This window comes from Schistocerca gregaria, chromosome 2 (assembly GCF_023897955.1).
Source record: "Schistocerca gregaria isolate iqSchGreg1 chromosome 2, iqSchGreg1.2, whole genome shotgun sequence".
In the NCBI taxonomy this organism is placed as follows: domain Eukaryota; kingdom Metazoa; phylum Arthropoda; class Insecta; order Orthoptera; family Acrididae; genus Schistocerca; species Schistocerca gregaria.
In genome coordinates this window covers 930,398,498-930,424,874 of record NC_064921.1, presented here as the reverse complement: position 1 = coordinate 930,424,874, position 26,377 = coordinate 930,398,498, and the positions used below count along the sequence as shown (strand labels likewise).

At 40.1% G+C, this 26,377-nt stretch overlaps 2 protein-coding genes across 5 annotated transcripts in view; one reads left to right on the top strand and one right to left on the bottom strand.

Moving 5' to 3' along the window:
- Positions 1-26,377, bottom strand: part of LOC126335369 (uncharacterized) — a 126,624-nt gene that overhangs the window by 31,105 nt on the left and 69,142 nt on the right. Inside the window, exon 4 of one of the 2 annotated variants that reach the window (XM_049998574.1) lies at positions 15,498-15,736. The exons of the other annotated variant lie outside the window; for it this stretch is intronic. The gene's annotated coding sequence lies outside the window, so the exon portion shown is untranslated. Of the gene's footprint in view, positions 1-15,497; positions 15,737-26,377 lie in introns of those variants that run through there. 2 annotated transcript variants of the gene reach the window in all.
- Positions 1-26,377, top strand: part of LOC126335371 (CBY1-interacting BAR domain-containing protein 1) — a 219,290-nt gene that overhangs the window by 138,960 nt on the left and 53,953 nt on the right. For 2 of the 3 annotated variants that reach the window (XM_049998578.1, XM_049998577.1), the window contains exon 5: positions 1,144-1,368. In XM_049998578.1, coding sequence (XP_049854535.1) covers positions 1,144-1,368 — 225 coding nt within the window. Of the gene's footprint in view, positions 1-1,143; positions 1,369-13,277; positions 13,439-26,377 lie in introns of all 3 variants that reach the window. The other variant, XM_049998579.1, reaches the window with a different exon arrangement.

Sequence of the window (26,377 nt, the reverse complement as noted above, 5' to 3'; positions counted from 1 at the left end):
CTGCTGCAAAACGTGATACAGCGAGGGAGATATCCAAGACAAGAAAAGAGCACAACATACCTCCGCATCGGCAACATGAAACGCCTGGAAATGCTGCCGAAGGCGATGTCCATACACATTACAATCCTCCACCGTCTCGTCATACGGGAGAAAGGGAGGAGGGAACGGTGCTGGAGCAGACGGCTTGGAGAGCAACGCCAGAAGCACTTGTTTCATGGTTGCCATGAGCTCCGTCTGCTGCTCAACCAAAACCCGCAATAAATCCTCCATGCCGCGGATAAGCTGCGAAACCAGAACGACGCAACACGCGAAAGAACGACCCTACTCGTCGCCAATTGTGTAGTAACAGGGTTCACGTTTCACGTCGCACTTCAGAGTAGACTGGGAACTGTCTCATAGGCATGCCCGATGTGAACTGACTGGGCACGGCCCATGCTGCCTGAGATGTTGTTGTTCCGCTGGCAGAGGTCGGGGCCGAATTCTCGCGTGCCCTCTGGTGGACGGGACTCTATTTGCGGCAACTACCGTCCGTGACGCGCCGTGCCGATGTGCACCTCCCATGATCTTTCTGGCTGCTACTGCAATGAGTGTACAGCCATCATCATGCTACCACTGTATCGAGACACTGTTCACTTGTATCAAGGTATAACCTGTCAACCACTTCCAAAATTACACACATTTCATAACATTAACATGTTACTGTAGTTCTAAAGCGTTTTTGTAAGGAGTTTGTTTAATTCTGTCATGTCACATCTGTTAGGCAGGGCAAAAATGGAAAATGCCGCAAATTATTCAGGTATGAGCTGTTGCTATTGTGAACAAAACTATATACAGTGATGTTGTGTCTATAGATGGTTGTAGCCCCCATTCTAGAACTCATAATTAATCTAAATTACTTTTTTGTCAGACTAGAATGTACAAAATTGCTGTCTAGTGACAAATTTATTAGAAGCAAACTGTTATAAGTAAGACTTTCAAACATGGCAGACCTCAAGTGTTGACAACAGGGGCGGGGAAAGGGATTGTGATATAAATATTTCATGAATACAGTCATATCTGGTAACATGGGAAAAAGTTGAATGTTTGAGACACTTACACATACCATGGAGGTAAATTATGATTTCCTTAACATTCATTTTACAGAGCATAGCCGAGTCAGAGTTGCTAAAAGCAACAGCTGACCTTTCTCGCACAGTCAGATCTCTTGAAGAACAGACTGACATGTTTGAGAAGAAAAAGCTACACGATATTAAGTCCATCATTTTAAATTACACTATAATTGAACTAAGCTTTCATGCAAAAGCTGTAGAATTATTTACAAAAGCATATCAACAGGTTTCTGAAGTGGATGAGGAGGAAGACATGGAGGTAAGCACAGTTTTATCCATTTACATTATCATCAATAGAAATGTGGTTGGTATGCAGTTATTCCGCTATATGATTCACTGATGATTACAAGGGATTTCAGATTAATTGATATTTGCTTACATTATAATGTGTACCTTCTTCTAGACTAGAGTTTCTTCATCTTTTGCAAAATTTGCTACAAAAATGACCATTAATTCCAATAGTATTTGTTTGCAACAAAAAGTGATTTCAAAACTAACACAAACGTTCTTGGAGCAAGATTTCAGATTTTCCCAGTGTAGATAGATTTCAAATATTTCGTAGGTATTTAGCCAAAGTGGTGTCATCCAGAATGCACAATATTTTACAAACCAACTTCTTGACACCTTCAGGCATTCCTGATTGACTGACTGACTGACATCTGAAATGACTATCAGTCATCAGGAATGCCTGAAGGTGTCAAGAAGTTGGTTTGTGAAAATATCACACCTTCTGCATGACACCAACCAGCTGAATACCTCAGAAGTATTAAAAATTCTTGAAGTAACTTAAATTTAAAATAACATAATCAAAATCTTATTCTGGAGGGTATGCTTAATATTAGGCTTTATAGATGAATGTTCATTTCTCATAACAGATTCAGAATCAAGTCTCTTGCAGCATTTATTTTTTTGTTGACACACAAATTAAGAACCATGTTTTGCACGTTCATATAGTTGCAAATGGTAAATGACTAACATGGCATTTTGTAACAACCAAGGATAGTAATCTTTTACACTACACCAGAATTATGATAACAGCATTAATTTCAATTTTTCTTTCAAGGATGAATGAGATATCAGTTAAATAATATATATTTCTGTTGTTGAAATGATTGAAGGTTAAGCCATCATATTGCATTAGTTGTTACTTAAAATGTGTAGTGCACTTAAAATGTGTAGTGTATGCCATGAATGTAAATATATGATGCAGGACATAAAAGCAAACATACAAGTACTAAATGTATACAGAGCAGTACTGGAGAGAAGTTTATTCTTTAAAGTGTTTAAATGAGCTGTCTTGAGGTCAGATGGTAGTTTGTTATAAAATATTGTTCCTACTGTACGTTGACTACAGTCTGCAGCCTTTGTTTTTTACTTCAGATTCTGTGAAAGTTTTCCCTTCCCAGTATATTGTACCTATGTGGATTACTGTTTGTTGCATTATATTCTGGATTTTGTTTCACAAACATTATTGTCTGTAGAATGTATATAGAGTAAATGATTAGTATTTTATATTTTCTGGAGATTTCTCTATAAGTCTCTCTCCTTTTTACCTTAACTACCACTCTTACTGCCTTTTTTTGTGGTCTGCAGAGCCTGTCAGTAAAGACAGCTTGTGTCCCACCCCTTATCTCAGTACCATACTGAAGATGTTGGTGTATCACTCCAAAGTATATTTGTCTCTAGATGTTATAGTCCAGGAAGGCTGAGACCATTTCAGTAGATATACATTTGTATTGATTTTCTTACAGATATGGTCTATATGTTCTTTCCATAAGAGGTGTTCATCAACAATTATATCAAAAATTTGTGTTTGTTTGTCTAGCTGAGGCTCAGTGGAGGTGTAAATTGAATATTATTTATGTTCTGCTTATAGGTAAGCATAAATTGCATTGTCACTGTCTTCTCTTTATTTACAGGTAGCTTATTTGAAGTAAGATAATTTTATTATAATATTATTTATATATATGTTATAAAATATTTTATATTTTATTATTATATTATAACACAAAATTATAATGATTTCACTAATGTTTGTAGTAGTTTGCATATCATGGCCCCAGCTGACAAAAGATATGTCATCAGCATAGTTTATAACCATGCAGTTTTGGGTTCAGTTAAATCATTAACATACACAAGAAATGGAAAAAGCCCCAGTACACTTTCTTAGGGTACACCACAATGAAGTATCTTGTGGGCCCAATTTGATTGTTACCAATTTCCTTTACTTATAAGTTCATTTGACACATTGTTTCCTATCTTTCAAATAGGAGGTACGTAATTGTAAGGCCACCCCTCTCATCCTGCATGCTTATAATTTATGCAGTGGAATTGTATGGTTCACAGTATCATAAGCTTTACTCGTATCCTGTTACCTTGTCTCCTTCCTCTAGTTTGTTTAATGTTTCATGTATAAAAATTGCTGTTGCTGCTAAAGTAGATCTCCTTTTCTAAAGCCATGTTGCAGATTTTGGAATAGATTATGTTTGACGAAATGTGCCTCAAACTGTTTTAATATTAATTTCTCTAGTAACTTTCCAAGCTCTGAAGTTAATGATGTAAGCCTATCTTTTTCATGTCAGTTTTTATTCCCTTTTTATACACAGTAGGATTTCAGAGATTTTCAAAAGATCAGGGAATTCTACATGGCAGAGGGTGATATTTGTTAGATGTGTCAGAGGGTTCATAACTCTCCTCTGCATTCCTTTAGCAGCTTAGGTAAAATCTCATCCCAGACACAAGATATTTTAGCTTTAAATTTTTAAATGACTGCTAGGAGGTCCCTCTGAGTAATGCCGTGGATGAATAAAAGATTGGCTGTTATTTGTAACATTTAAATTGTGTACCCAGTACCCAGTGACATGCTTCACTTGTGCCAATTGTACTAAACATCTGTTTGAATTTCCCACACACTTCTTTTTGGGTTCTTTGTTATACATTCATTTTCTTTTGACATTATGCTGGTGTGTTCAAGAGATTACTGTCTCCCACATTCTTTATACATTATTTTCCAGTCAGTTTTACTAAAACAAGTTAAGTTGCTTATTTGATAGGCATATTTATGAGCTTTAAGATTAGTCAAGGAAGCTCTGTAATGTTTCTGATCAGTTTGTACTTTCTTAAATAGTATTGCAATTTAACAATATTATGAAAAGGAAAGTTGCCACTCACCATATAGTAGAGATCCTGAGTCCCAGATAGGAACAACAAAAAGACTGTTACACATAAAGCTTTTGGCCAGTAAGGCCTTCGTCAAAAATAGATGACACACGCACGCGCGTGCACACACACACACACACACACACACACACACACACACACACACGCATATACGCAAATGCAACTCGCACAAACGACTGCAGTCTCAGAGTGTCAGGCAACTGAAACCACACTGTGAGCAGTAGCATCAGTGCATGATGGGAGTGGCGACTGGGTAGCCTTCCTAACTCAGTTCACTCCTCCATCCAACCATGGTCTATTCCCACTACCTCCAAATCAGCCCATGTTAACTTTCCAGAATTTCTTAACATCAAACTTTCCCTCACCATCATTTCCCAAATCCCTCAGCATGCAAACTAACCTTACATCCACAGAAAGAACTGCAGTCCACCTTCTAAAAACTGATCCCAATCTTATAATACTACCTGCAGACAAAGGCTTTGCCGCAGTTGTTTTGAACTGTCAGGACCTGGCAGAAGAAATCTGACAGCTGTCAGATACTTTCACCTACAAACCTCGCCACCGTGGTCCCATTCCAGAAATCCAGCAGGATCTCCAGTCACTCCTCAAATCCTTAGGCCCATCCCAGAACCTCTCCCCAGTGTCCATCTCTCTACTCACCCTATCACTCCCTGCACTCCTACCTTCTACATGCTTCCTTAAGTCCATAAATAACCACCCAGGATGCCTCATTGTGACCGGTTACTGTCTGCTTTCATAGACCAACACCTTCAACCTATTACCCAGAACCTACCCTCCTGCATAAAAGATACCAACCATTTCCTTCATTGACTCTCCACAGATCCTGTCCCTTTACCATATAGTGCACTGTTCATCACTATTGATGCCACCTCCCTTTACACTAACATTTCTAATGCCCTCAGCCTTACCACTACTGAACAATACCTTTCTCAATGCCTGATGGATTCCAGACCAACTATCTCCTTTCTAGTTGCCATGACCAACTATATCCTCACGCACAATTACTTCTCCTTTGAAGGCATTACTTCCAAACAAATCCAGGATACGGCTATAGCCATCCTCATGGCACCATCCTATGCCAACCTATTCATGGGCCATGTAGAGGAATCCTTCCTAAACACCCAGAGTCTTAAACCCTTCACCTGGTTCACATTCATCGATGGCATCCTTGTGATCTGGATCGAGGGTGAGGACACCCTACCTACATTCCTCCAGAACCTCAACTGCTTCTCCCCATTTACTTCACCTGGTCCTACTCAACCCAATAAGCCTCCTTCCTAGATGACCTCCATCTCAAAGATGACTACATCAATGCTTCCCGTCCATATCAAACTGACTAACCACCAGCAGTACCTCCACTTCAACAGCTGCCACACATTCCATACCAAGAAGTCCCTTCCACACAGCCCAGCCAGCCATGGTCATTGCATCTGCAGTGACGAGCGGTCCCTCTCAAAATATACCAATGGCCTCACTGAAGTCTTCACAGATCGTAATTATCGTCCCAACCTTGTACAAAAACAAATCTTCCATGCCTTATCTATCCAGTCTCCTACCACCTCCCAAAGTCCCACTGTCCAGCTACAGACCAGCATTCCCCTCGCAACTCAGTACCACCCAGGAATGGAGCAATGAATTACATTCCCTGCCAGGGTTTTGACTACCTCCCATTGTCCTCTGAAATGAGAAATGTCTTGCCCACTATCCTTCCTACCCCACCCACTGTGGTATTCCACCATCCACCAAACCTACACAATATCCTCATCCGTCCTTACACAACCCCTGTTCCCAACCCCTTACCTCATAGTTTATACCCCTGTAATATATCTAGATGCAAGACCTGTAGCATACATCGTCCAACCACTACCTAATCCAGTCCAGTCACAAACATCACCTATCCCATCAAAGGCAGGGCTACCTGTGAATCTAGTCACGTGATCTACAAGCTAAGCTGCAACCACTGTGCATCATTCTATGTGGGCATGACAAGCAACAAGCTGTCTGTCTGCATGAATGGCCACCTACAAACTGTGGCCAAGAAACAAGTGGACCACATGCCAAACATGACATCCTTCATTTCAATAACTACTTCAAAGCCTGTGCCATATGCATCCATCCCACCAACACTGGCTTTTCTGAACTGCACAGGTGGGAACTATCACTGTAATACATCCTACATTCCTGTAATCCTCCTGGACTCAACTTTCATTAGTCACTGTCTTCACCCATTCCAGCTCTACACAGCTGTCATTCTATCATCATACCCATTGTTTTTACTTTTTACTTCTCTCCTTTTCCACTACGCCCCCACCCCCCTCCCCACCTCTCCCATGCCCTCTATCTGACCTGCAGCAGTTCAATGTGCTCCACCCCCCCCCATATTATCCCTCCCCTCCCTGCCCCAGCCTCCTCCTACCCCCACCCAGTCGCCACTCCCATCATGGACTACTGCTGCTGCTTGCAGTGTGGTTTCGATTGTCCGAGACTGCAGTCATGTGTGTGAGTTGTGTTTATGTAAGAGTGTGTGTGTGTGTGTGTGTGTGTGTGTGTGTGTGTGTGTGTGTGTGTGTCATCTGTTTCTGATGAATGCCTTACGGGCCGAAAGCTTTATGTGTGACAGTCTTTTTGTTGTGCCTATCTGTGACTCAGCATCTCCACTATATAGTGAGTGGCAACTTTCCTTTTCATAATATTCTTACATTACTTCCTGGATTTTCCGTTGTGTGAGTGTCGTAATATAGTATTTTGAATGAGTATGTAACAGTGTTTCATTTTCTCTCTCAGTTCAATGCTTTCAGAAGGGAAATTCTCATCTTTGTGAGTACTAGCTTTGTTTACTTGTTTCACCAAAGGACATGTTTCATTTAAAGTTTTATTGAATAGTTAACAGAAATTGTCCCATTTATTGTTCACATTTGTTGCATTGTAAACTGGTTCCCACTTTTCATTGTCTAATTCATATATTATTAACAGGCTGTTAATTAATATAAAGCAATCAAAATGTGAAAAAGAGTAATCGAACTTAGAAATAAATCCAGAAGTGGTAATAACTCATTAAAGATATAAGTCACAAATACAGAAAAGCAGAAATTGATAAAGAAAGGAACAGTAAGGAATTTAAAATAAAAATCAATTGAAAAACAAGAAGAAAAGGAATGTAATTGGGACATTGTAGAGGAAGTTTAGCAAAATTGGCACAGGAAATGTGGAATAGTAGTCTTTTGTAGGGCAAAAAAATACTATATTCTTTAATCTTCAGTATGACCAAGTCCTGACAGCAGGAGAGAAAGATGACTCCAGTTATATGTTCAGGGAAGTGTGCAAACGATACTCAAAATGTGCCCTAACAATAAACACAAAAAAGATGGAGTATATGGTAGTGGGGGACGATGACCGAAAATATTTGGACATGAGGTTCAGCAAATTAAAATCTGTACATTTAAATACATGGGCATCACTTTTACAACAAGTAAAAGAAGCACACAGGTAGCAGAAGTTTTATTCAGCCATAGAGCATTTTTACAATGATATTGGACATGTGTTGGTATTACAACTTAACACTAGAGTGCACATGCGGGCTACATGTGTAGCCCAGTGAGTAAAACAGTCATTTATTTTCAACAATTGGTGCATTACAGTGCCACCATTTTATGTATTCCTCGGGTAAGAATTTCAGTTCTTGCTAGTAGTGTCCCGACACCCATGGTGCAAGGATGTGTAAATAAAGTGTCGTTGAAATCTGTGGGCTACATCTGTAGGCCATGTGACTGTTCGTGGAAGTTAAATCTCTGATTGCACAAGCTGTGAAACTGAGGTAAATATGATACAGTTGCTGTAATAAATACTACAAAAGCAGTGCACATTTTATAGTATTCTCATTTGTAGGCATTTTTGCAGTTAGTTATTTCTTGTTCTGTATATTGTATTTTTAGATGCTGGATGATATAAACAAGATGGATTAAAAAAAAAAATCAGAGACGATGATAATGATGAAGATGGTGATGTTTTGAGTGAAAGTGAGGAGGAAGAAGGGTTTGTGGAACAAAATGTTCCACCTGTGTCTCCTCACAAGACTAATAAGGAACAGGAAGGCGAGAAATACAATGCTGATGAAGATGCCTGTGTCAGCTTTAGCTACCTTTCAGTCTGATAATGGCACAAAATGGAGCAAGTTTCCACTACTCACTTCCAGAACCAGATCTCTCAACATTTTGGCTCATCCACCAGGCCCAATAGGTTTGGTCAAAGATGCTAAAACAGCTCTTTTATCATTTCTGCTATATTGTAATGGTGATGTTTTGAACATTCTTGTTGATTTGTCAAACATTTACATTGACGCCATAAAAAGCAAATGTCAGAGTCAGAGATGCATATCATACTGACTTGATAGTAATCAAGGCACTTACAGACATTTTATTAGTAATTGGAACTTACCATAAAGGGCAAATAACTCTAAAGGATTTTTGGAACAATACGAAAAGTTATGGAATTGGACTAGTATCTACAGCTATGTCAGAGAGTAGATTGCAATTCCTACTGCGAGATCTTTGCTTTGAGGGTGTAAGAGACCGGTGAGGTCATCAAGCAGATGACCAATTGGCTTCCATACAAGAAATTACTAACAATGCTTCAGAACTGTAAGAAATATTACACTTCAAGTGAAAATCTTATGATTGCTGAGCAGTTAGCCACTTTCAAGGGACGCTGTGGTTCTATGATGTACATGCCAAACAAACCAGAAGAGATTATTATCATTATGATTGTGGTTGTCAAGTTTCCATATTTGTATAATTTTGGGATTTACATAGACAAGCAACCATAGGGACCATTTAGAGAGTCAAATAAAGTGCCTGATATCATCACTCAAATTCTGAGTTCATTATATGGCCAGGGATGCAATATCACTAAGGACAATTGGTTTGCTAGTGTTTCTACATGCAAAGAACATTGCTCCACAAGATTACAGACATAGGAACACTAAGAAAGAATAAACCATAGATAACTGAATTGTTCAAAACAATATACAACCAAAAAATAAGCAAATCAATTTTTGGGTTTTGACCTTAAGGCAAGGGCCCTTGTACATATCTCTCAGTCTGTTTTCCTGGGATTCCTATAGGCCGTGGTCCCTCTGATTCCCATTTCAACCTTGAATTTAATGTACATGTGGTCCAATGAGGATGGCTCTAATGCCACATGTGATTGTTTGACATAGCTGTCCATCATCATGGAACCAAAGGTTATGTCAATTACTTCATCCCTTCTGATATTCCTGAATATAGGTTCATTGCCCCTATTCAGGACCTCCAAGTTGTTCGACAGGAGAAATTCAAGAAGGTACTCACCTCTATTGTTGGTGTCCTTGCTGCCCCACACTAGGTTGTGGGCATTGGCACAACATCCAACCAACAGTTGGTTGTCTTGCCGATGGCAAGCTTCTGTCAGTCTCCTCACCTCCAAAGGAGGAGGAGGAGGACTGTTTTCATAAGGAAGGTAGGCTGAGGTCAAAACAATGTCCCTTGTGATACCTTCCTCACGTTGCTGCATCCTGATGGTCACTAGGTCCCTGGAGCAGAAATCCATTATTGGCATGAAAGCAATTCCATTTCTTCCCTGGATGAATGTTCTGGAGTTTCTTAGATTTCTAGCATAAAGCACCTTACTTCCAGTGCCACAAAGGCCCGATAAGCCCCCTTTATATAGGTAGGGTTCTTGTGTCAGAGCTTCGTCCACTTCCTGTCTCCACAGGCAGCGCTCAGGGCAGCAGTGGCCCCATTACTGTGCTGCATACAAATCTGCAGCACCTCCAGTCTCCGTCTTGCTGCCATCACTGCCTTTGAGGTCTTTGATTACCCTGATGGTGACCTGCGAGAACCCTAAAAACAATTTGAGGCCTTGCTCTCGCATCGCCTTCAGGGCCTTCTCTCTGACCTCCATCACCAGGGTTCGTCCTTCCAGTACAAACTTATAGTTGATTACTCCCCAGTCCTCTGTCAAGACTTTCGGGTTCTGGACCCCTATTTTCTCAAGACATCCTTAAGGATCTTTGGTACCCATATTGATACCTTCATGGTCTTAACAAGCTCTGCTACTGTCTTGATCAGCAGTTTTGCATCTTCCCATGGGGATTGTCCTTAAGCCATTCCACCATGTGCACCCCTCACAGACAATAAAGTAGGCACCATGCTCTAGGTAGACCCTCCTGAAGCTGGGTCCTGGACCAGCGTCCCCTCCCAATCTTTCCAAATAGGGCCATCTGTACGAGTTCCTCCTGCTGCGAGATGATGGCTACCAGTGGATAGCCTTCCTGAATAACTGCCACCTTAAAAAGAAAGACTGCAGTGCTATAGGTCGGTTTCCCTATTTCTTGCCTCTGCGTTTTCTGGGCTCACTTATCCAGGAAGGAAGGAGTATTAAATTCCTCCCTTATCCTCTTGCTACCTGTCTTAGACATAGTGGGTGTCTGTGTATCCCCTTCAACCTAAGACAGTTTTTTCTGAGGGGTCTTGGGCTCGACCCCTTTTAATTCCCTCCACTTGTGTTTGGGAAGCCATTCTTTTCCTTCTTTTTGTCTCTGTTCCCTGAGTAGTTTCCTCCTCTGGTCCCCAGACAAGGCTTTACTCTTGATCTGGTCCAACTTCTGGCTCAGGTCTAGACCCTGATTCAGTTGTGGGAGTGCATTCCATCAGTCCTCTTACCCCAATGTTTGGGTGTCTGAGGTCTTAGTTTGCCCCTTAGTTTGTTTTAATTTAGTTTCTTTTTTCGTGTCCCACGAGATTTGGGGATCTACACTCGCCACACCACGAAAACCCTGCGTGGTGTATTCTTACTCAGGGCGGTCGCCCAGTATCCCTGAGGTTCCATTTGCGACACATCTTCCCATGTGCCTCGCACCCCTCGGCATGGTCACATCACACCTTAGATTGGGAAGCGAATTGGGTAAGGATTAGGAGTGGATAAGGAAGACAGGACGTTGTGGGACACTCTTAGTCTGATCCATCAGCTAGGTACTTTCTGGCAGTAGGTCCTCTACCTTCGGCATAGCCCTCAGCTTCTCGCAGATACACAAGCGTCTGCACCTGCACGGACAGTGCTTTGTCAAGGTGGTGTGCCCTGGAGAGGTGATAGTCAGTTACGTACCAAAGTGAAAGTAGTTTTGTTGTTATCTACACTGCACAATGATGACAAGTGCCTGATATTGTCCGTAAAATTCTGAATCCATTATGGGGCTGGGGATTCAATATCGCCATGGACAATTGCTTTGCTAGTGTTCCTACATGCAAAGAACTTTGACCCACAAGATTATGGCCATTGGAACACTAAGAAAGAATAAACTGGAGATCCCTGAATTGTTCAAAACAATACACAACCGAGAAATAAACAATCTATTTTTGGATTTTGACCTGATTGCACACTAGTCAGTTATGTGCCAAAGCAAATTAAAGTAGTTCTTCTGTTATGTACACTTTACAGTGATGACAAAATTGATGCTGCTAGTGGTGATGTTAGAAAACCGGAAATCATCACATTTTATAACCAAACAAAGTGTAGCATCAATGTTTTTGATAAAATGTGTACACAATACAGCATTACTCAAAACAGTCGCGAGTGGCCTCTCACACTGTATTACAGTTTTGTCAATATGGTGAGGGTAAATGTTCTTGTGATATGTGAGAAGAACAACTTTGAAACAAAAGTCGTCTACTGTCATTACCTACATAATGTTGGATCTGCACTAGCAAGACTTTATATTGAACATCTATTATTGCAACAAAACATACCCAGAGAGCTATCAGACTGAAAGGCATACTACTTCGTGGACTTCCAGAACAACCCACGCACCCTGTTATACTTACTCAGGGAGGAACTGGCTGCTGTTCGTTTTGTAGCAGGTTCATGATCGCAGCATGCGTAAACAATGCAGCAGGCGCACGAGACACATTTGTAGCGATAATCAGGCTGTCTTTTGCCATCAATGTATGCCATCTGAATGAAGATGATTGTGAAAAATGGTTTATTGGTTCCATTAGATGACCAGAAATCAAGAAACTGATAAGTATTATTTTTGAAATTAAAATTATGTGAACATCATCAAAACTGGTGCTTGAACATTGAGTTTTTGAAGGGTTTTTTATTTCTTTGTTTATGATGGATAAAAGGTTAAATTTCATTAATTTTATGTATAAGGGTGGTAAAGATAAAGATGTATGGTATTTGTACAAAATGTTTTCTTTAAATTATGTCATAATTTGTAAATAACAAAATTTCTTGTTGGGCCACACTTGTAGCCCGTCTGTATGCTCAATGAGTGTTATGGGCATGTGCACTTTAGTGTTAAGAACAGGAAAAATACATAATTCATTTACACAGACATTCCTGTCAACAATGACAGGACTCTTGGCCTGGGCCTTGTAGTAGGAACCATCCCAGCATTTGCCTGAAGTAATTCATGGGAACGATGGAAAAACCTAAGTTGGGATGGCTAGGTGAAGATTGGAGCCTCCATCCTCCCAAATATAAGGACAGTTTGTCTAAAACAACAAAATACAATAGTTGCAACGTTACCACACAGATATGATCTAATGTATCACTCGTGTGTCAACAAAGAAATATGAAAAACTAATTTCAAAATAAAACAAATGTGTTCTTTGTTTGGAAAATGTAGTGTCCTTGATATAGGCAAATCGGACAGATGTGAGCAAACAAAACATAGAATGCATATAAATTACGAAGGAAAAAACTTTGTCTGTAAAATGATAAATGAAATAATTGCAAACAGGGAGAGAGCAAACAGCAAAATTCCATGTACCGTTATGGGACCAGTCTCAGCAGCAGGAGAAGCAGCATTGTCAAAAGCAGCAGAATTGTCAGTGGCAGGACCAACAGCTGAAACATCAACACATACAGCAGGAACTGTTACCTGTCCTACACGCAACAGAAAGCAAATGCAACGTTTTTTATGTTCAGCCACTCATCCCCTTAACAAGACAAGAAGTTCACCACATGTCATTTGAAGGAGCAGCCAACATTGGAAAAACCATCAAAGGATCATATACTGAGGAAGAGGAAAGCAGCAGTTCCATCCCATCTCAATGGTTTTTTTGCTGAAGGGCTACAGCAAAACCACAGTAAGATAAGTACAAGTGTAATGTTCTTAAATATTAAAGTGCAGTCTCTTAAGAACAAACTTAATGAACTTCATTATTAAAACAGAACCTAACTGTGATGATAAAGTATACCAGACACCATTTCCACCTGATATTCTAAATGCACATTTTGTCAGTCCACAATCAGATAGCAGCATAATCTAGAATATGAGTAAGGCAGAGGAACTGCTGCCAGAAATGAACAGTAAGCAGACAGACAGCTTTCACTGGACTTGTGTAACTGAGAAGATGGTCTATGAATCAATAGCTAAGCTCAGTAATTCTACATCAGAGGATTACTATGGTCTCTCAAATTATGTTATTAAATATATTAGGAAACAAAATATGAATGCCACTGACTAAAATAATCAACAAAATTTTGAATAAAGGTAATTATCCAGAATGTTGAAAAATATCTGTAGTTAAACCAGTACATAAGAAAGGAGGTATATCATCACCAGATAACTATCGACCAATACCACTTATACCCATAATATCAAAAATAATAGAATACTGCATGTATAAACAGATGGGTCAATATTTTGCTCATAACGATATCCTCACCTCCTCGCAGTATCGTTTCATATCTAGCCTTTCTACAGTCAAAGCAGTTGAGAGTATGGTAGCAAAAATATACAATTGTTCTGAAAACTAAAGATACTATCTGTGCAACACTGTTAGGCCTCAGGAAAGCTTTTGATATGGTTTCCCACAATATTCTGATAAAAAAACTCTACCACTACAGAGTGAGAGAGAAAGCACAATGCCTTATGCAGTCAAACTTGGACAATAGAAAACAGTTAAGGTAAATAATCAAATGTCAGAATTCTCCCAGTTGTAAAGGGTGTACCTCAAGCATCTGTTCTTGGACCTTTCCCTTTCATTATTTATACAAATGATTTACCTGCAGTTGTATCATGTGATGCAGTGCTATATGCTGATGACACAGCACTCATCACATGTGATAGCAATCTTGAAAATGTGCAACACAGCATGGCAGTGGCAATGGGGAGTTGCGTTACTTGGTTTGGGGCAAGTGTACTGCAGAAGAATTATAGTAAAACTGAAGCTATTGTATTCATTCTGAATCCTCCCAGTCATGATAACAAAACAATAAAATTATTAGGATTTTATATAGATAAAAAGCTCAGCTGGGATACCCACACAGGGAAGATATGTGGCAAATTGGCACATGCCATATATCTGCTTACAAGCTGAGGAGCAGTGTCTGTAAAGAACTTCTGTTGTGTGCATATTTTGCATCCTTCTATTCGCACAAGGGGGAATTGTGTAGGCTCAAAAATTTGTGTTTAAATGGCAAAAAAAAAAAGAGCCATAGGGTGCAGAGTAGAACTTAGCCTAAATGAATCATGTCGATATTATTTTAAGAAACTAAATATAATGACAGTGCCTGGCCTGTATATTTACAACTGCCTTGTCTTCGTTAAATTGAATCTGAGTAAATTTGACTTAAGGAGAACAGTTCATGACCATAACATAAGAAATGGACATACAATTAATATGCCATATGGTAGGCTTGCAAAGACACATAACAGCTACAAATAACTTGGTCCTACTTCAAAAAATTACCTAAAAATGCCTACACAGTGCCACTAAATAAATTTAAAACTAGTGTTTGGAGGTGGATCAAAAGTAAAGTAATTTACTCTGCTCAAGAGTTCCTTGAGTATGTGACAAATGACCCACTTTCCTTATGAGAATGACCTTTAAATTGAGTGCATACCATACATATGCCACACTGTGCAACTATATTATTACTGTTTCTTATACTTATTGTTAATTATCTGTTTAATTATTTATTTGTCATTCACTGAACTATGTAGTTCATTTATGTTGTAGTTGATCTATTAGGAAACTTCTTGTTGCTATTGAAATTTGTACAAATATGTATTGCATCCATCCTGGATTATTGTATTGTAGTTAATAACATTTGTAACGATGAAGTTTATATTATTATTATGTAAACACTGACGACACCAATTGCATGTAAATATGCTCAATGGTGGAATAAAACATTTGTATTTGTATTTGTATTTGTAAAACAGTGCTATCTCATTACTTTTACAACAAAGTTTAGAATAATATCAAAGGTTAGTGCTACACTGTTCATTCATTTCTCACTCTTAGTCAGTGCACACACTACTCACATGATATACCAATTGTTCATACCTTAACACTACACACTCTCTCATCTGATGTCAGGGCCATTGTCTCAGTGTCTGTTTCCATTTTGGGTACTGCAACTTCCCATTTGCTAACCTGAAAACAGGGTCAGCATGTCTCTGTAGTAAGTGAGATGTTGGGCTCAGAAAGGAAATAAGGTGCATAGCTTTGGGAGTAAGTTTTTCCAGAAAAGACAAAAGAAAGAAAAAACATACTGTAAAAGTGATATGTGAAGTGATACATGTTTTATTGTTGTTATTATTATTTGTGTGTGTGACATTTTCTTTAAATCAGTACCCTGTGTTGTCTGAGTTGATTAATCTTTCAGTGTTCAGTATGTATTGCTTTTTTAAACTGCCTTTTTTCTACATGAGACTGTTTTAGTAATCTCTTTGAATCTCCTTGGCCAAATTGGTTGTTCAGTTTTATGCCTTGGTAGAAAATGCTATTTTGAGTTTTATGATTATTCTTTCTTGGTAAATGTAAGTTCAGTTTAACTTTTGTTCCATGGTCATAAACATGTTATCTTTGATGTGACAGAAGAGCAGCAGCAGCAAAAATTCTTCTAGGGAATAGAAAGAGTTGTCAAGGAGAGTTTGTTTTAAAAATTTACTTTGCTGTCTATCAGACATTTTATATCACTGGGTAAGTGATCAGAATTAATTATTGCATTATGCGCTCCTTCTGTGCTAAAGGCAAACTTAATGTTGAATAATGAATGCTATTTTTCCTTCAGGTATTGTAATTATGTTTAACATTACCTTTTTAACTGCAGTGTACTAATTACAACAAACTTCATGAGTGAGGAAATATACTGTAAAGCAGTAGTCAGAATGCCCTATTTCATAAACAGATGTCTACAAGATGAATGTGGGTGAGCAACACATGTTATTCTTACAGCATGAAGACATCCTATTTAAAGATGAGTCATCCCAGAACATTGTTGTATGACATTATTGAATGAAAATATGCAAAATATCCCAATTTACTGATTTGTCTCTTCCCAAGATTTGCAATGATTCAAAGAGCAAATGTGGTGCCTTTTTCAGTTTAAATTCCTCATCAATAAAGACACATAAGAATTTTGAAGTTTCCACCCTATTTATTATTCCTCACTTGTCATTCGTGTAGTACCTCCAGATGTGCAGAACTGAATATGTTGTGTCTTTTTAAAACTGAGGGCGAACATTTGCAGAAAATCAATCAATGATGCTTTCAAGAACTTAGTTTACCATTTCTTCTGTTTCTGTACGTATGCTTCAATTGATTACAATGCCATAGTCATCTGCAAAAATAACTAATTCTGCTTGTTATATACTATACAGAAGAACATTTCCACGTACAAGGTACAATAGCTTTTATAGATTCATAGACATGTACCTCTTCTTTTAAATGTTTAATATGTATCAAATGACTTGTCCTATATCATCATGTGCATTTCTGTACAATGTATGATTCAGAGGATCAAAATAAACAAATAAATAAATAGTGGATCTAAGGTTGAGCCTTGGAGAACCTCATATATGATTTCTCTGGTCAGAATTACTTGCCCAGAATATATTGATTGAATTACTAAGTACAACTTCCTACATTCTTTTAGTTAGGCATGCCATTGTCCATTGGTTGGCTACACCATCAATCCCATAAAACTTAAATTTATCTAGGAGAATTCCCTGGTCCACACCATCAAATGACATAGATAGACTACAGAAAATACTAACCAGCACTATTTTATTATTTAATATTTGTAAAATTTGGAGAGTGAATGTGTAAATGGCATGGTGGACATATAAATGGCATTCTCAGTGGAGCAACTCCTCTGAAACCCAAATTGTGATTTGTTGAGGATATTGTTGTTGCTAAGGTTTAATAATGAGTAAAAAAATAAGAACATGGATAAGCTACTACAGACAGCATAGTGAACACATTATTGTAGCCAAGATAGACATGAATTTATATGCCAACTAGCTCTGCAGATGATGAAGAGATTGAAGAAATGTATAATGCGATAAAAGAACTTAACAATATTATAAGAAGGAAAGTTGCAACTCACCATATAGCAGAGATGATGAGTCACAGATAGGCACAACAAAAAGATTTTCACACTTATGAGCTGCTTGATATCTTCCTGGTGCAGGCGATCGGGTGATGTTGCTTGAGAGGTGGCGTAGAGAGGTGAGGCAGGAGGCAGTCCAGCAGGTGGGTGGTGATGGAGGGCCGGCCAAAGCCATCACTGCCCCTGCCATCTAAGAGAACCTCTGTCATGGGCAAAAGCCCAGACCGCCACCGTGACTGCGACCGGCATGACTCTGCATCAAGCTGTGACAAACACAGTGTGGTAAATGAGGATGGAGGTGACGTGCAGAGCACACCAGAGAGAGAGTGCGCAGTCATGTGGACCTCAACAGCCTGGTCACTAGCACCTGCAGGGGCGGCCACAGCTGCAGTTGGACACCAGCAGCACAAAAGTGTGGAAATCTTTTTGTTGTACCTATCTAAGACTCAGCATCTCTGCTATATGGTGAGTAGCAACTTTCCTTCTCATAATGCTGTTACATTCCATCCTGGATTTTCCATTGTTTGATAAAAGAAATTATTCAGATAGTTAAGGGAGATGATAATTTAGTAGTCATGGGGTCTGGAATTTGGTAGAAGGAAATGGAAGAGAAGGAAAAGGAGTGGGTGAATATGGACTGGGGGTAAGGAATGAAAGAGGAAGCCATTTGGTAGAATTTTTCACAGAGCATACCAGTAACCTAATCATTGCTAACGCTTGGTATGTATGAAGAATGTATACGTGGAAGAGGCCTGGACATGCTGGAAGGTTTCAGATGGATTAAACACAATTTATTGATTATGAACTGTAGACTAAAACTGAAGAAACAGCAAAAAGTTAAGAATTTATGGAGATGGGACCTGGATAAATTGAAAGAACCAGAGGCTTCACAGAGAGCATTAGGGAATGTTTAACAAGAACAGGGAAAAGAAATACATTATAAGAAGAATGGGTAGCTTTGAGAGATGACATTGTGAAAGCAGCAGAGGATCAAGTAGGTAAAAAGATGAGGGCTATTAGAAATCAATGGATGACAGAAGAGATGTTAAATGTAATTCATGAAAGGCGAAAATATAAAAATGCATTAAATGAAGCAGGTAAGAAAAATGTCTAAGAAGGGATGGCTAGAGGACAAATGTAAGGATGTAGAAGCATGTATCATGAGGGGAAAGATAGATACTGCCTACAGGACAATTAAAGAGACCTTTGGAGAAACGAGACACACCTGTATGAATATAAAGAGCTCAGATGGAAAACCAGTCCTAAGCAAAGAACGGAAAGAAGAAAGGTGGAAGGAGTATACAGAGGTTGGAAATGGAAGAGGACATAATTTAAGATGAAATGGGAGATATGATACTGCATGAAGAATTTGACAGAGCACTGAAAAACATAAGTCGAAACAAGGGCCCAGGAGTAGACAACATCCCATTAGAACTACTGATAGCCTTGGGAGAGCCAGCTGTGACAAAACTCTTCCATCTAGTGAGCAAGATGTATGAGAGAGGCGAAATAAACTCAGACTTCAAGAAGAATATTATCCAATTCCAAATAAAGCAGGTGCTGACAAGTGTGAAAATTACTAAACTACCAGTTTCATAAGTCACAGATGCAAAATACTAACATGAATTCTTTACTGATGAATGGAAAAACTGGTAGAAGCCGACATTGGGGAAGATCAGTTTGGATTCCATAGAAATGTTGGAACATGTGAGGAAATACTGACCCTAAGACTTACCTTAGAAGATAGGTTAAGGAAATGCAAATCTATGTTTCTAGCATTTGTAGACTTAGAGAAAACTTTTGACAATGTTGACTGAAATACTCTCTTCCAAATTCTGAAGGTGGCTGGGGTAAAATACAGGAAAGGCTATTACGATTTGTACAGAAGCCAGATGACTTTTATAAGAGTTGAGGTGCACAAAAGGGAAGCAGTGGTAGAGAAGGGAGTGACAAAGAGTTATAGCCTATCCCTGAAGTTATTCAATCTGTATATTGAGCAAGCAGTAAATAAAACAAAAGAAAAATTTTGAGTAGGAATTAAAATCCATGAAGAAGAAATAAAAGCTTTGAAGTTTGCAGATGGCATTGTAATTCTGTCAGAAACAGCAAAGGACCTGGAAGAGCTGCTGAACGGAATGGACTGTGTCTTGAAAGGTGGATATAAGATGAACATCAACAAAAGCAAAATGAGGATAATGGAATGCAGTTGAATTAAATCAGGTGATGTTGAGGGAATTAGATTAGGAAATGAGACACTTAAAGTGGTAAATGAGATTTTCTATTTGAGAAGCAAAATAATTGATGATGGTTGAAGTAGGGAGGATATAAAATATAGACTGGCAATGGGAAGGAAAGTGTGAAAGTATTTATATGTAGTATAGCCTTACATGGAAGTGAAATGTGGATGATAATTAGTTTAGACGGGAGAGAATAAAAGCTTTTGAAATGTGGTGCTACAGAAGAATGCTAAAAATTAGATGGGTAGATCATGCAACTAATGAGGAGGTACTGAAAAAAATTGAGGAGAAGAGGAATTTGTGGGACAACTTGACTAGAAGAAGGAATCAGTTGGTAGGACATGCTCTGAAGCATCAAGGGATTACCAGTTTAGTATTGTAGGGCAGTGTGGAGGGTAAAAAGTGTAGAGGCAAACCAAGTGAAGAATACATTAAGCAGGATATAGGTTGCAGTAGTTATTCAGAGATGAAGAGGCTTGGACAGGATAGAGTAGCATGGAGAGCTGCATCAAACCTGTCTCTGGACTGAAGACCACAACAACAACAGCAAGGTGCAATACTATTCTGGAATACATCACCTCAAACATTTTGGAAAAACATGTCAACAGTGAAACATGTCAGTAGTTATTGACATCTCTCCTATCATGTTTCTTAAATATGGGTTTGACAAATGGCAGATTTAAGCTGGTCTGAAAAGGTGCCTTGAGTTAGTGATGCATTACATATTTCAGGTTATACACGGCTTGCCATTTGGAGAAAAATTCTGTAGTATTCTATTGCAAACACTATCAAAAGCAGATGAGTTTTATTTTTGAGTGAATGTATAATTCTCTTAATTTCAGAAGTGGTTTTTGGTGATACATTCATATGTTTGAATTGTATGAGAGTTATTTCTTTGGCATTCTGCTATGATTTTTATCTTGAAATGTTTGGCTCTGTACTTTCTGGTGCATTAAAAAATTATTTTTAAACATATTTGCCACCTGTGACATCTTTTATAGCCCTTCCATTTAGTTTAACACAGATGTTATCTTGTTCTCTGGCAGATTATCCTTTCTCTTCATTCACTACATTCCATATAGCTTTAAGTCTGTTGTCGAAATTACTAATTTATGACTCTATGTACATGTTCCTTGATTTTTTAATAACCTTTCTTAATAACATTGAGTAGTTTTTGTAGTGTGCTGCTATTGCAGGATTCTGTAATCTTGTAAGGGAAAGGATCTGATACCCATGCCAGTTCCTGGATACAACACGTAAGGAATTAGTAGCACTCCACTTAGAGATGGCTTTTTTGCTTTCAACTGTCTCTTGGGAGTAGACTGATGCTGTTTCTTGGGCTCATGGGGGCTGATCTCAATGCAGTGCTACTGCCACACAAGTCACAAGAAGAGTAACAATGATGAACCGTAATTTATATTTATTAAATACAAAGATTCCAAGACTTACCAAGTGGGAAAGCACCGGTAGACAGGCACAATAAAAAAACACAAACTCACACACAAAATTTCGAGGTTTTGCAACCGGTGGTTGCTTCGTCAGGAAAGAGGGAAGGAGAAGGAAAGATGAAAGGATGAGGGTTTTAAGGGAGAGGGTAAGGAGTCATTCCAATCCCGGGAGCGGAAAGACTTACCTCAGGGGGGAAAAAGGATAGGTATATACTCGCGCGCGCACACACACACACACACACACACACCACACACACACACACACACACACACACACACACACACACACACACACACACATACATATACAGACACAAGCAGACATATTTAAAGGCCTTTATATAAAAACAAAGATGATGTGAATTACCAAACAAAAGCGCTGGCAGGTCGATAGACACACAAACATACACACAAAATTCGAGCTTTCGCAACCAGCGGTTGCTTCGTCAGGAGAGAGGGAAGAAGAGGGAAAGATGAAAGGATGTGGGTTTTAAGGGAGAGGGTAAGGAGTCATTCCAATCCCGGGAGCAGAAAGACTTACCTTAGGGGGTACAAAGGATAGGTATACACTCGCACACACTCACATATCCATCCGCACATACACAGACACAAGCAGACATTTGTAAAGGCAAAGAGTTTGGGCAGAGATGTCAGTCGAGGCAGAAGTACAGAGGCAAAGAAGTTGTTGAAAGACAGGTGAGGTACGAGTGGCGGCAACTTGAAATTAGCGGAGGTTGAGGCCTGGCGGATATCGAGAAGAGAGGATATACTGAAGGGCAAGTTCCCATCTCTGGAGTTCTGACAGGTTGGTGTTAGTGGGAAGTATCCAGATAACTCGGATGATGTAACACTGTGCCAAGATGTGCTGGCCGTGCAACAAGGCATGTTTAGCCACAGGGTGATCCGCATTACCAACAAATAATGTCTGCCTGTGTCCATTCATGCGAATGGGCAGTTTTTTGCTGGTCATTCCCACACAGAAAGCTTCACAGTGTAGGCAGGTCAGTTGGTAAATCACGTGGGTGCTTTCACACGTGGCTCTGCCTTTGGTCGTGTACACCTTCCGGGTTACAAGACTGGAGTAGGTGGTGGTGGGAGGGTGCATGGGGCAGGTTTTACACCGGGGGCGGTTACAAGGGTAGGAGCCAGAGGGTTGGGAAGGTGGTTTGGGAATTTCATAGGGATGAACTAAGAGGTTACGAAGGTTAGGTGGACGGCGGAAAGACACTCTTGGTGGAGTGGGGAGGATTTCATGAAGGGTGGATCTCATTTCAGAGCAGGATTTGAGGAAGTTGTATCCCTGCTGGAGAGCCACATTCAGAGTCTGATCCAGTCCCGGGAAGTATCCTGTCACAAGTGGGGCACTTTTGTGGTTCTTCTGTGGGAGGTTCTGGGTTTGAGGGAATGAGGAAGTGGCTCTGGTTATTTGCTTCTGTACCAAGTTGGGAGGGTAGTTGCGGGATGTGAAAGCTGTTTTCAGGTTGTTGGTTTAATGGTTCAAAGATTCCGGACTGGAGTAGATCCGTTTGCCACGAAGACCTAGGCTGTAGGGAAGGGACCGTTTGATGTGGATTGGGTGGCAGCTGTCATAATGGAGATACTGTTGCTTGTTGGAGGGTTTGATGTGGACGGACGTGTGAAGCTGGCCATTGGACAGATGAAGGTCGACGTCAAGTAAAGTGGCATGGGTTTTGGAGTAGGACCAGGTGAATCTGAGGAGTTGAGGTTGGAGAGGAAATTCTGGAGTTCTTCTTCACTGTGACTCCAGATCATGAAGATGTCAACAATAAATCTGTACCAAAATTTGGGTTGGCAGGCCTGGGTAACCAAGAAGGCTTCCTCTAAGCGACCCATGAATAGGTTGGCGCACGAGGGGGCCATCCTGGTACCCATGGCTGTTCCCTTTAATTGTTGGTATGTCTGGCCTTCAAAAGTGAAGAAGTTGTGGGTCAGGATGAAGCTGGCTAAGGTAATGAGGAAAGAGGTTTTAGGTAGGGTGGCAGGTGATCGGCGTGAAAGGAAGTGTTCCGTCGCAGTGAGGCCCTGGACGTGCAGGATATTTGTGTATAAGGAAGTGGCATCAATGGTAACAAGGATGGTTTCCGGGGGTAACAGATTCGGTAAGGATTCCAGGCGTTCGAGGAAGTGGTTGGTGTCTTTGATGAAGGATGGGAGACTGCATGTAATGGATTGAAGGTGTTGATTCTTTCCTAACGAAGCAACTGCCGGTTGCATAAGCTTGAATTTTGTGTGTATGTTTGTGTTTGTTTGTGTGTCTATCGACCTGCCAGCGCTTCTGTTTGGTAAGTCACATCATCTTTGTTTTTAGATACATTTTTCCTACATGGAATGTTTCCCTCTCTCTCTCTCTCTCTCTCTCTCTCTCTCTCTCTTATATATAGAAACTTCCACATGGGAAAAATATATTAAAAACAAAGATTCCAAGACTTACCAAGCGGGAAAGCGCCAGTAGACAGGCACAATAAAATAACACACAAACACACACACAAAATTTCTACCTTTCACAACCAACGGTTGCTTCTTCAGGAAAGAGGGAAGGAGAGGGAAAGACGAAAGGATGTGGGTTTTAAGGGAGAGGGTAAGGAGTCATTCCAATCCCGGGAGCGGAAAGACTTACCTTAGGGGGAAAAAAGGATAGGTACATACTCGCGCGCACACACACACACACACACACACACACACACACACACACACACACACACACACACATATATCCATCCATACATATACAGAAATATGTCTGCTTGTGTCTGTATATATATGGATGGATATGTGTGTGTGTGTGTGTGTGTGTGTGTGTGTGTGTGTGTGTGTGTGTGTGCGCGCACATGCGCGCGCGTATATACCTATCCTTTTTTCCCCCTAAGGTAAGTCTTTCCGCTCCTGGGATTGGAATGACTCCTTACGCTCTCCCTTAAAACCCACATGCTTTCGTCTTTCCCTCTCCTTCCCTCTTTCCTCAAGAAGCAATCGTTGGTTGCGAAAACTAGAAATTTTGTGTGTGTGTTTGTGTGTTATTTTATTGTGCCTGTCTACTGGCGCTTTACCACTTGGTAAGTCTTGGAATCTCTAGTTTTTAATATATTTTTCCCATGTGGAAGTTTCTTATACCTGTTGCAAATTTCATCAGTGCTACAGAACAAGTAATTTCCACCCTCCCTAGTGACAATGCTGAAGAGGTACACCAAAAAACATGCCGCGCCCTCCATAGAGCTGTCCCACTGAGGATGAACATCATGAAAGCAGAAAGAGTTGCCATTTTAGGACTACGGCACAATCTGAGACAGTCCTTCTATATGTGGACAAAAGAAACGCCACAGTTCTAGTACCACTGCTGAGTACAATCACAAAATGTATGATATACTCAAGGATCCAGCATATAGAAAATTGTAGGAAGATCTGACCAACAGATTGAAGACGAAGACTATTGATCTTCTGCACCAGTTGCCACCAAATTAAATCATTGAGAAGCTTTGAGCATGAGTTGCTGCACCACCAAGGTTCTGTGGCTTACCTAAGGTTGACAAACAGGATATTCCTCTATGTACTGTCATAAGCAACATGGGTACACCAATATGCCAGCTGGCCAAACATCTAATGGCAGTATAAAGCCCCTAAATTGGCAAATGTCAGCATCACATCAGGAACTCCATACATTTCATTCAACAGGTGCAAGAACTATGCCTCTGTGGCCATGACCTTAGCTCTTATGTGGTATCCATATTCACAAGAGTGCCACTTGCTGATTCCCTCAAGTTTATCAAGGGGAGATTCAACCTGACAATGACTAATGTCTTCGAATTGGTCCTCATATCAACATTGTTTCTTTTCAGTGGTGACTATTTTGAACAAACAGATGGTGTTGCAATGGGGTCCCCTCTGTCACCAGTTGTGGCAAATTTGCTCATGGAGAACTTTGAGGAGAAAGTCCTGGAAATGGCTGCACTGAAGCCTACATGCTTTTTCAGATATGCTGATGATATGTTTGTGGTGTGGCCACATGAGACTGAAAGACTTCAAGAGTTCCTCCAACATTTGTCTTCATCATGGAGGTGGAAGAGAATGACAAATTCCCTTTTTGTATGTCCTAGTCAAGTGCAGAATGAACCACATTCTAGGACACAATGTATACAGGAAAGTCACCAACACAGATTTGAATCTCTACAGTTCCAGCTGCCATCATCCTTCACACTGTGAAGATGTGCTATGTACACTGGTACACAGCGCAGTGTTGGAAGAACAAAGCGTGTCATGGGAGCTTAACCATCCTAAGCACATTTTCAAGAACAGATATGGTGAGAGAGAAATCTGAAGTGCTTTCAGGCAGAAAGTACAAGCCGAGCAGACAGAAAATGACGAGGAGGAAAAGACAAATGCTTACCAGCCATAAACCAGAAAAGTTTCGAACAAAATCACCAGAATGCTGGTGCGATGTCACATTAATTGCATTTTTCATCCACCTGCAATAATGCATGCCCTATCAGATACATTGAAAGATGAGCTGGAACTCCATAAACCAGGTATTTACTGTGTTCCATGTAAATGCTATAATGCTTATCTTGGGGAGGCTACATGGAAAATTGAAGAAAGACGCAAGGAACACAGAAGACATACCAAACTTAAGCAACTAACAAAATCTGTGGTTGCAGTACACTGTATGGCTAGATGGGACTTCATGAAAAAATGGAAGTGTTAAGACAGACCTCGTCATTTTTGGACTGCGTTCTGAAGCAGGCTATTGAAATATGAGTGGCTGACAGGCTGATTAACAGACACACTGTGTTTACTTGCAGCAAAGCTTGGGACCCAGCACTCAGCCAACTAAAATCATAGTATCAGGTGAGAGTGACTTCTGCACCCAACGCAGGCCACGGGAGTACTAAGGGACCAGAGTTTGTTCTCAGCTTCCAGCAGAGCATGGTCCCTTCCCGCCTCACCATAGAACCTGTCATGGCTTGTGGCCAGCAATGGAGGA